The sequence below is a fragment of the Musca autumnalis genome, unplaced genomic scaffold (genome assembly GCF_047663935.1).
Source record: "Musca autumnalis isolate F117 unplaced genomic scaffold, ASM4766393v1 scaffold_1, whole genome shotgun sequence".
Lineage (NCBI taxonomy): Eukaryota > Metazoa > Arthropoda > Insecta > Diptera > Muscidae > Musca > Musca autumnalis.
The window spans coordinates 196,667,722-196,679,933 of record NW_027411644.1 but is presented as its reverse complement, the minus strand read 5'-3'; the positions used below and the strand labels follow the sequence as shown (position 1 = coordinate 196,679,933).

Below are 12,212 nucleotides of genomic sequence, written 5' to 3'. Positions count from 1 at the left end.
TGGACGGGGGCGAAATAAAGGAGAGGTAGAGGTTAAACAGTTCCGAAGATATCACCCCACCTTGGGGAACTCCCTGTTTCACTCTTCTGGGTTTGGACTTCTTCTTGCTGAATTCCACGTACGACTGGCGTCCACACATATAGTTGACTATCCATCGTTTCAAGCTTGGCGGAAGGGTTGTCTGCTCACTGTCCTCAAACAGCGTGGAGTGCCTGACTGTATCAAAGGCTTTTTTTTTAAAGTCAAGCGCCATCATCACTGTTCTATCACACGGCGGTTTCTGGTTGAGTCCTTGACAAATGTATGTGGAGATGGTATGCAGCGATGTTGTCGTGCTGTGCTGCTTACGAAATCTATGCTGATGATCGGCAACTTGATAGCTAATCCTGATACTGGGGAGGACTAAGGCCCCAATGGTCTTTGCTACGGGAGACAAAAGCGAAATCGGCCTGTACGATTCACTTTTGCTGGCATCCATGCTTGGCTTCCGTAGCGGGACCACCCTGCCCATTTTCTAAATATTCCACTCCCGGCTCAATCAGCTGCTTCAGTGTCCAACGCATTGGATGATTTAGCGTTCCTGATGGCATTCGCAACATCATCCATTGTAAAATGTGGTGGTTTATTCTCAGCAGGAAGAGCTCTTATGCGAGGTAGTAGCTTTTTCTTCGACACTCTCCGCTAATTCTGGTAAGGTCGTCCTCATTGACCGTGCAGAACGTAGATCTATCGATCTCAGCCAGCACTATACCCCTCTGGTCGACGATATAGATGTCGTTATACCTAGTAGAGACGACTGGAACCGCAGTCACCCCCCCCCCCCTGGAAGGTCTGGCTTTTTATACAGACGGTTCCAAGGTAGATAGCAACTGCAGTGTCTTCCAGGCTGAAATCTTCGCTATTTGGAAGGCAGCGGAATTGATGAAAAGTTTGGATGCAGAAATCTTTGAACCGATGACTATCTTTGTGGATAGACAAGCGGCTCTTAAAGCCATCAAATCCTGCAACATCGAGTCCGATGTCGTCCTTAAGTGGGAACGATAACTAACGGCTATCGGCTATGCTGGGTACCACGACACCGCGACTATATGGGTAATGAAAAAGCTGATGAATTAGCTAGACGAGGATCGCAGTCTACAGATCTAGTAATCGCTGACTCCATCAAATTTGTCACTTTTTCCAAAGAATTGAAACGCTCTCTGACAAAAGAGCCAGTGAATTATGGCATAATGGACCTAGGTGCATTGTGGTAAGATCCATTTGGCCGTCTCTGTCAGTCAAAAGAACGAATTCTTTTTATTTTTGCCTCTTTCTTCTTTTCTCTATCTTTTATTTTCTTTACAGCACATCCCTCTTTTTTTTACCGGATGATCACAATGGACCGGAAGGTCTCCGAGTGACGCAGTCACAAATTAGTGGCTGCACATCCCCAAACCTAACGTAACCTACAACTCTGGACATTTCCGAGGACCGAACGCATTAACTCATGATGAGCATTAAAGTCCCCCAAGACCAGACAGTTATGACCTTCCAAAATGGGATAATGTTGGGTCTATAACCTGGAGTACAGCTATTTATCGGCATGAAAACTACTATTTCCTCAAACTTACCTCCAAAGTCCAAATAAATTGCAAAAAGGATGTATTTCCGGGGATTGCTGATGTTAAGTGCTGCGTGTACGGCTGCTGTTGGGAGGACTGTGTGGGGGTCGTGTATTCTGGTAGAGTTGGGTAATCTAGTTCCTAGATCCTTGTATTAGTTCCAAAGCGTAAGTAAGTATTAAGTATACGCAGTTTGTTCAAAGAAAAAAAATGTGGGCCATTGGAACTTCGAAGTGAACTAGATAGTTCCATATAGTCCTTTGGCACAACTCTATATTCTGGTGACGACGACGGCAGTGGGGCTGTGTCCACGGTGCTTATGCCGAGTAGAGTTGTGTAGTTCCGGAACGAACTAGTTCCAAGGAACTGTTCCGGACAAGGAACTATTGGAACTATATCCGATTCTTGCATTCAGTTCATATAGTTCCAGTCGAGCATATAATTTCTTTCATTTGTATAGTTCATTTTCTTCCTTTAATTCCACACTCACTTCGATCTTTCTCGTTCGGTTTGTTCATTATTCAGATACGTTCACATTGTAAAATAAACGTAAATAATACCCTAGACAGACGGCAGCGTTAATTTGCATTAACTGCCTTAATTCAAATTAATTCGTGCATTATTCACATTCTTAATAACCCTGCGTTTACACACGACAGGACAGTTGTCAAAAACCCAAAACTTGTCTGTGTGACGTAGGCGTCCAGATTACTGCAAAAACAGTTGTAAAATTATGAATTAAAATCATAGATTCCGTTTTATTTTCCGCTCACACATTTTGTTTTTGTACATATTCTTTTGTTTTCAGCACATTTGAATTATCATCTCACTTCTTTTTCACAAAAATGTCAAAAATTTGTTAACCCGACTGTCTGTGAAAATATGATGGACAGCTGGAAGACAGCCGACAAATGTATGTGTTAGTGAATCAGAGTTGTATTTGAAGACAGACTGTCTGGTGTAAACGCCTAGTAAACAAAAGGGCATTTAGGTATTTCAATATGGCAATACCGTAGAAGAGAGCCCATATTCATATGAGGGAGAGAGTATATTCATATATTCATGCTCTGAGATACAAGGAAAACAAAAAAATACAGTGCAAACAACAACAAAACAATAATCAGCTGTTTCGTAAATGCAGAAACTAAGTCTGTCTGGTTACTTTCCCAGCAAGAATTGTCCAGCAAGAACTTTCTCAGAGAGTAAGGGGTTTTTATTCTCTTTTGCTAGAAAATTGTAAAAAGTAAACAGACACCTTCCCAGCAAAAACCAGCAAGCAATCAGCTGACTTGCCAAAACAGAACAATTTGTCCGCCAACAAAGGAAGCAAACACGTTGTATTTTATTAAAAATAAAACAGAAAATGAAACAAAAAAGTATTTTTCCACTTTACAAATTTGTTCTCCATAAAACAATACAATTAGACTATGTTATTTCCACAATAAAATTGTTTTTAATGTCACAAACATAAATCAACAAAAAACTAAAAACGGCTGATTGATTGTTTTCAGGAAGAAGAAGAGCTTGCAAGTGCTTGCTAGAAGAAATTTGTCCAGCAAGAATTTGCAAGCTCTCAGTGAAAATGTCTCTCTCGAATCGCTCTCTTTTGCTGGTTTTTTGTGTTAACAGACGACATCCAGCAACAATTGGTACAAATTGTTACAAATTTTAGGGTAACCAGACACAGCTACTGTCGTCTGTCATGGTTAAAATTAAATGCACATCTTAATGCAAATTAACACTGCCGTCTGTCTAGGGTATAACATTTTCGTTACATCGCTGCAGTTTATTTATTTGTATGTCAATTCATCCACCATAAGATGAAAACAAAGAGAAAGATTCGTTAAACTACTTCACTCTCGGAACTATTTGGAACAAAGAAAATGAAAAGAACGACGAAAGGGAAAGATTCATCGAACTATATCGGTCTCGGAACTATTTGGAATGAAGGAAACAGGAAGAACTTTAACCGAAACTATTTGGAACTATATTAAGGAACTAGTTCCTTTTGAGAAAACGAACTAGAAAGATCGATCCGCTCAGGAACTAGATTGCCCAACCCTAGTGCCTAGTTAGACTAGGTCTTTAACTACCTGAACATTATAGGAACCAACTTCCATATTTGGTCCGAGTTCTGCGGTCGATACCATCAACTTCGTCTAGTCGTCGTTTACTGCCAGACCCACTTTAACAGATTTTCTTTCGAATTTTTGAAAGGTATCATCAATTACTTATTTTACTGATTGACCCATATTGTCAATGTCGTAGCGGTTCTTTCTTATTTTAACTGGGGACCGTGTATCTGATAGAGTCATCTTACAATGCCGAATGAGCTTTGCGGGAATACCAAATTCAGACATGGCTTATAATACCTCAGAGCGTATGGGCTGCCGTAGTCTGTTTTTAAATCGGCAAAAAGATGGTAAGTGTCCATCTGCTTCTTTTAGGACATTTCCGGGATTAGCTGCAAGTGGACAATAGTGGATTTGCCAGGTTTGAAGCTGCATTAAAATGACCTAATTATTTCGTCGACCATATAGAGTATTATCTTCTTTCCTGTGGGCGGAACACAGAATGCTCAGGTTCCAATCGTCGGGTACAAGTTATTCCTGCCAGGTTGTACTAACTAGCTGATGCATACACCTTATCAGCGTGACGCCTCGGGTTTTGAAATACTCGGCTGGTAAGAAATCGACTCCTACTGCCTTATTATTCTTCAGGCCGGGCGGTATACACTCCATACCGTCTTCTAGGATTGGATCTATGATATCTTCGTGACCACTATTAAGGTGAGAACACAATGAGAAATTCATGCTTATCCAAGCCTAAATTTGTGTAGAAGAGTAAAGAAATCCAAAATCGCATTTAAATTAGGTAGTAACTGGCCTTTATTCATTTACATGAAATTGAGCGTGAAGCAAGCAACAAAAGTCATTGTATTTCTACCTTTATTGTTGGATACCAACATATCCTGAACACACTGTCTGTAACTGTTACCAGATTACCATTCCCGCCTCTACAGAAGGGTGTGCATATACCATCAGATTTGGTCTGGTGACATCCAACAACTATATAAGCCCAAGATGGGTTACTAAGCCTATACCTTAGCTCATATTTTTATCGTTGTTATCTAATATGCGCAGCTCAAAACGTGGTAAAGTACAATAAAAATCGAAAATTGTTCATTCACCTCTGATACTGATATCAATGAACTTTACCTAGTAACAGCAAGGTGAATAATTGATTGGGCAAAAAAACGTCTTTTGTAATTGAAGTTTGAACGATTGTCATATCAGAAACCACTTCCATAATGTCTTTGTTCCCAATAAGAAAAATAAATACAAAATTTATTGTTTTCTTTTTTTTCAATAAAGTTTTTATTATTTGTTTACTTGAATTATTGGTGATAACACATTCGCTAATCTAATTACACTTAATTCGGTTCTTAAGCAATGTGAGAGTGTTCTAAAATATAAACATATATATTTAAAATACATACATATATACATGTTTATGTATTGACACAAATTAAAGTGCTACTGTATAAGTTTAGTTAGAGATACGAGTGCAATAAATGCAATTTGTTTTTACAACGATACACAAATGTAGAAATAGAAATACATACATATGATACTCTTACACAGTGTTACAAATTTTGAAAAATATTTGATTAATGGCTGAATGTAATTTTCTATAGGGAAATTTTGCAATTCAGCCTGGCTGAATGTAATTTGCAATTAAGCCTGGCTGAATGTAATTTTCTATATGAAAATTTGGAATTCAGCCCGGCTGAATGTACTTTTCTATAGGAAAATTTCAATTCCGCCTGGCTGAATGTAATTTTCTATAGGAAAATTTCAATTCAGCCTGGCTGAATGTAGTTTTCTATAGGAAAATTTTAATTCAGCCTGGCTGAATGTAGTTTTCTATAGCAAAATTTTAATTCAGCCTGGCTGAATGTAATTTTCTATAGGAAAATTTGACTGGCTGTATGTATGTTTCAATGGGAGTTACATTTTCTATAAGAAAATGCAATATGGTTTCTATAAAAAATGTTTGTTGTACCGTGTAAATAAACTTAATTTACAAAATAATATCTTAATTAATTGCTTAACAAATAACAATAACTATAATTAAACGGAATATGCAAGTTGCTTGCCACGATTTGTACATTTCGTCAAAAATTGTCCATTTATTATGTGTGTATGTTTTTATCGTTTGAAAACGCAGGTACTTTAAGCATTTCATTCCGCACTTAACATCAGGATCATTCCATTAATTTATCACATACTGTACTTTTATATTTATCATCTTCCACATAGAAGGCAGCATTCTCATCCACCAATTGTTTCCAACGTTGAGTGAGTTCTTTGTACGTTGGTCCCTTTCCACCCAAATTGCTGGGTAAATTTTCACACTTCACCGAACATTTACGCTTTTGCACCACAACGCGAGAACGCATTTTTGGTGTCATAAAAATTCGAAAAGTATTCAATACCAAATTGACATGCATTGGCGTATTTATGAATTCCATAAGCTTTGGTTGATATGGATACGCTTGCCAACTATCAACGGTACGTTTTATTAATTTTGGATTTAATGCCATGGCGTGACCCAATTGTACTCCGCTCATATCGAATATTGCAACTATGCCATTTTTACAATTCTCTGGTTCGAGTTTAATCAGCAAATCTAAAATCATTTTCATAACTTTGAAAACGTCGTTTTGTTGGTGTTCCTTGGGATCGTGTACTGCAGTTCGTATTATGACAACTTTTCGTTGTTCTTCATCAAGGCCATCAACTGGGAGAAATACGCCCAGTTTGAGTAGTTCCTGGATTTCTTTTCGGGTAGGATCTCGATTTGAAAACCATTCAGATCGTTCTGCACGCATTTGATAGAAGCTGCAAGGAAATGAAATATACAAATGTTGTTATTAAAAAGGCAAAAATAAGATAAAATCGGAAAAAAATATATTAAGCCAGGCTGAATTGAAAAATTTCCTATATGTAGAAAATTACATTCAGCCAGGCTGAATTGCAAATTTTCCTATAGAAAATTACATTCAGCCAGGCTGAATTGCAAATTTTCCTATAGAAAATTACATTCAGCCAGGCTGAATTGCAAATTTTCCTATAGAAAATTACATTCAGCCAGGCTGAATTGCAAATTTTCCTATAGAAAATTACATTCAGCCAGGCTGAATTGCAAATTTTCCTATAGAAAATTACATTCAGCCAGACTGAATTGCAAATTTTCCTATAGAAAATTACATTCAGCTAGGCTGAATTGCAAAATTTCCTATAGAAAATTACATTCAGCTAGGCTGAATTGCAAAATTTCCTATAGAAATTTACATTCAGCCAGGCTGAATTGCAAATTTCCTATAGAAATTTACATTCAGCCAGGCTGAATTGCAAATATCCTATAGAAATTTACATTCAGCCAGGCTGAATTGCAAATTTTCCTATAGAAAATTACATTCAGCCAAGCTGAATTGCAAATTTTCCTATAGAAAATTACATTCAGCCAGGCTGAATTGCAAACTTTCCTATAGAAAATTACATTCAGCCAGGCTGAATTGCAAATTTTCCTATAGAAAATTACATTCAGCCAGGCTGAATTGCAAATTTTCCTATAGAAAATTACATTCAGCCAGGCTGAATTGCAAAATTTCTTATAGAAATTTACATTCAGCCAGGCTGAATTGCAAAATTTCTTATAGAAATTTACATTCAGCCAGGCTGAATTGCAAAATTTCTTATAGAAATTTACATTCAGCCAGGCTGAATTGCAAAATTTCTTATAGAAATTTACATTCAGCCAGGCTGAATTGCAAAATTTCTTATAGAAATTTACATTCAGCCAGGCTGAATTGGAAAATGTCCTATAGAAAATTACATTCAGCCAGGCTGAATTGCAAAATTGTCTATAGAAATTTACATTCAGCCAGGCTGAATTGCAAACTTTCCTATAGAAATTTACATTCCGCCAGACTGAATTGAAATTTTCCTTTGACCATGGCGAGTTGAACCTATTTTCTTTTAAGAATTAAATTGAATCGGAAGATCTTATTCAGAAAAAAATTAAATTTAAAAACCATAAAAACCAAACCTTCGTCATACACAATTGTATTCTCATCAAATTTCAATTCTTTATAAAGCATGTATGCTTTTGTGTTCACTTGAAATCCAAAACTTGAATAACAGGTATGTAGATACGTATGTGATGTGTTTTGTCAAGGTGAGTTTAGATCATGCTAATCGGCAAGTATCAATATCCATTCCAGGTTTATTTAAAAATAAATCTGGAATAAATATTACTCCAAACGCTTCAACAGTTGAAATAACATCCCAGCAAACCAAATGTCTGATGTCCGACACGTCTGAACAATTTCGGAAGCAAAGTCGTTCAGATTTCGTTGCGATTTTTAAACGATTTTTCGGATAGGAAATAGTTCAGATTTTGTACCGATTTCGGAACGAATGTCGGAAAGAAATTTTCTTTCCGAATTTCCCAAGGATTTTCTTCAGATTTCGTTACGAAATCGGACCGAAATCGATCCGATGTCGCTAAGACATTTCGTTCCGAAATTATGTCAACCACTTCATACAACTTTCGTTAATACCCTAGACAGACGGCAGCGTTAATTTGCATTAACTCCCTTAATGCACATTAATTCGTGCATTATCCACATTCTTAATGCAGAAGATAGAACAGTATTTAATCTGCATTTACTAAATTTTAATATGGCAATACTGTAGGAAATTCTATTGATTTGCACAGAGAACGAAGGCCGATATTGCAGTGCAAAAACAGATAATGCAGTGCAACCAAAATTTTGCAGTTCAAACAACAACAAAATACATGTTAACCAGCAATCAGCTGTTTCGTAAATGCAGAATTTGTCGTCTGTCAGGGTAAAAATAAATGCAGTTCCTAATTCAAATTAACGCTGCCGTCTGTCTAGGGCAGCGACGACCACAGAAATACAACCAAAGCGAAGACATGTATGAACGTATGAGTGAAAAAAGCAACAACCACATTATGCTTTTGTTTGTTTTCATTAATTTACACTGTACGTGAGAGAGAGAAGCAAATGCAAAAACAACTCAGTGGGCGCCCTCACTATACGATCTAAGCAAAGAAGCTCGACCCTGGTCTAGGGTATAAGATATCGTTACGATTTCGGATCAGATATCGGACGTATCGTCCGAATTTTGTTCCGATTTCGTTACGATGTGGGTACGATTGGTTTACTGGGATGTTTAAATGCATACATACATATACACGCAGAGAAAAAAATATGTTTGATCCAACAATATTCCAAGAGCAAAATATGTATTGTTAACATATTGTTGGATTCCTCATGTAGTATTGTAAATCCAAAAATAGTTTGTGTCAACTGAACAATATTTCTCTCTTTTCTTCGAAAATTTGTTTCTCTTCTCTCGCTATTCGATGCCGTGTTGAAAAAACAATTTTGGTGAGATGTGGTGTGTTTGTATGACATGCTGCCTTTACCTTTGTTTTTGTGTGTATGTACTTGTGAGACTCTTGTTTTTATTTGTTTCTGTTTTGTTTCATTCTTCTTTCCTTTTCATGTTTGTTATAGTGTTTAATTATTCCTTATGTTGTGGTGGGTTCTTGTGGCTTTTTGTTTGTCTTTGTTGTCAGCCAATGCAGCAAACCATGTATTGTGTTCATCAATGATTGCAATATTATACGCGACATTTATATCCAAGTTATGCGAAAAGTGTATATGAGAAGTATATGCACTCAAATCAAAAATTTCTGGGCTGGTTTTCTGTATTGACAATACTTTTTGTAAACAAAATTAGATTATGATAGTTCCTACAATCGGTATTGTTAACGATTTTAACAATATTGCGGAAATTCGAAAGTTGTTTTTGTTTTCTATGTTTGGAACAAAAGATGGATTTGGATTACAATGTTTGAACAAAACAAATACATTTTTGGAACCAAAACATATATTTTTGTTCCAACAAAAGCGAAAAATATTTTTTCTCTGCGTGTACACTTTGCATTTAATAGCACGTTTTAATAAATCCTCGTCATAAATCCATTTGATTTTATTTGGCGTATACGATGTGGAATTGACATTTGATAATTTGGCGGAATTCGTAAATCTAAACATACTATAACCTCACTTTTTTCCACATCTGCGTATTTAATAACGTCATGGAGATATACTCTTCCTTATTTGATAAGAATATTTGAAACAATTGTAAGGATTCCATTATTAATCACGTTATCTTAAATACTGTCAGTCAGCTGTCAACTTGAAATATTTAGAGGGCTACGACTAATAATTATTGCTTATACAATAGATTATATATAATATAATTGTTCCACAAACATCCCATACGGGACAAGGGAGACTTCTCTCATATTAATGAGTGCACCCCGATTCATATTAACTCAATGATAAGGGACCTACTGTTTATTGCCGAGTCCGAACGACGAGTCCTAAGACACCACTTATAGAGAAGTTTTACATGGCTGAAATACTCAGAAAATGTCGCCAACATTACTGAGGGGTATTTTGACACCGTTGAAATTTTTTATGTAGCCTGGCCGGGAATCGATCCCTCGACCTTTAGTGTGCAAGGCGGGTGTGCATACCATTGCACCACGGTGGCACCCACAACAGATTAATAATTATTATTGTAGGTTTTGTTTGGCTATAGGTCTATTGAAAAAGAAAACGATGTATTTTTTATTTTTATTCTTCTTTCATTTTTCAAATATTTTGATTGTCATCGACAATCATTTTCAGGGACCTATTTCACAAAAATATAAACACATATTACAAAATGATGAACAACCAAATATAACAAAAAATATTAAATTTTCTTGGAGATCACCTGTGCTGGTTCAATGTCACCATCAAACTAAAATTTTTTACATCTATGTTTTTGTACTAAATTCCTATAAACATGTGCACAGTGCTCCGTATCAGTCTTATAATTAATTCTTTTTTCGTTAGGTATGTCTATTAAATGAAGCATCTCCAAAGTGAATCGTCCTTTATAATTAGTTTCCTGTGATAATATGTCTACATTTTTAAAGTTTGGTTTATGTCCAGTTAAGGCACAATGGGCCGATTTGAGGTATTTGATGTACCAAACACGCCATATCTGCCCGATTTAGTTGAAATTTGGAATGCGTGACGGAATTCGGTCTATAGATAAATGTTCCAAATAATATCGAAATCGGTTCAGATTTAGATATAGCTCCCATATATATTTTCGCCCGATTTCACGTATTTGCTGCACCAAACACCCTATATCTGCCAATTTTGATGAACTTTGATGAACAACTGGTGCCATTACCAACGAACGACATTTGATCTTTATTTATATAGATTTCGAAATTTTATTCAATTTCAATACATAATTTTGTATACAAACACTTCACCCACGTTTTGATCTTCTTCTTGGTACGATCCAAATCATATTTACAGCTGTGCAAGAATTGTGCTAAGTTTTCATAATCGGTGCGGGCATTTATATTGGGATTATCGGCTAACCACTGATATATTAATTGAATTTTTTGATGAACTTTATCACCGGGCATTTCATTGTTATTATCGCACGGTTTGATTTTCATTGAATTTCTTAAGAACATTGTAGGTAAACAAACAGAATTAGAAAAAGCAAAAAAGAAGATTGTTTTTTTCGTTATACTTTTTATTTATTTTGAATTTTAATTAGTTTTATTATTGTTGCTTTTGAATTATTTATTTCTTCATCATTTGTGTAGTTGTTTCTAATAAGGGTCTGTAATAATAACATTTGTTCCGGATGTCAGTATGTGCATCTATCTGCATATGTATGTAAGCATTTCTTTATAATATTAAATTTCCATTGTTCATTTGAATGACTTTAAAAATCAATTCAAGTGTTTCGCGTTTTGTTTATTATGCAGATGTTTATTAGTTATTGCTGTTGTTGCTTTCTTTATAACCAAATACAGATTTAATTTGGAATGCGTATTAATATTTATAACTTGAATTCTATATCAGAATTTTTTTTTAGTTTTTTTTAATCCCTTCGAATTTTAATGCAATTTTCGAAAAACTCCGATTCATACAACCGCTTTCACCGGCTATTCAAACTGCAATGAAATTAAATTAAAAAACGCGGGCGATTAACACGCTGCTGCTTTTGCTAATGCTACATTTGAGAATGTCCCCATGTAAAGAAATCAAAAATAAAACATGCTCCCATGTTATCGTCTCCCGTCTTATTTAATTGAGCATTTCAAGAGCAAACTACTACGAAACTGTATTAACAGTCTGTTTTTGTTACTTTGCATTTAATTGTTGTTGTTGTTTTATTTAATTTATTTTTTCCTTGTTCGGTATTCACATTTCGTAGTGTTTGTTCTTATTGTTGCTTTGTTTTTGTATAGTGGGGGAAAAATAAGGGGATTTCTCTATGGAGGTGGGAATTTATTTCTTTAGCATCATTTACAAGGTGGTAAACAGCTACTTCTGATTCTAAAATTACGCTTCTTCAAACGTTTGCGTCTTCAACGTTGGGCGCTATAATTCTGCGTGCACTGGTTAATTTAACGGTCGCTCTA

At 35.8% G+C, this 12,212-nt stretch overlaps 1 protein-coding gene across 1 annotated transcript; it reads right to left on the bottom strand.

Annotated features, from left to right (window-relative positions):
* Positions 1-4,947: 4,947 nt before the first annotated feature.
* Positions 4,948-11,905, bottom strand: pinta (prolonged depolarization afterpotential (PDA) is not apparent). Its single transcript, XM_073959686.1, has 2 exons — positions 11,047-11,905; positions 4,948-6,505 (listed from the first exon to the last, which is right to left on the bottom strand). Exons 1-2 carry the CDS (start codon positions 11,250-11,252, stop codon positions 5,869-5,871), a joined length of 843 nt encoding a protein of 280 aa, XP_073815787.1. The 5' UTR covers positions 11,253-11,905; the 3' UTR covers positions 4,948-5,868.
* Positions 11,906-12,212: the final 307 nt, after the last annotated feature.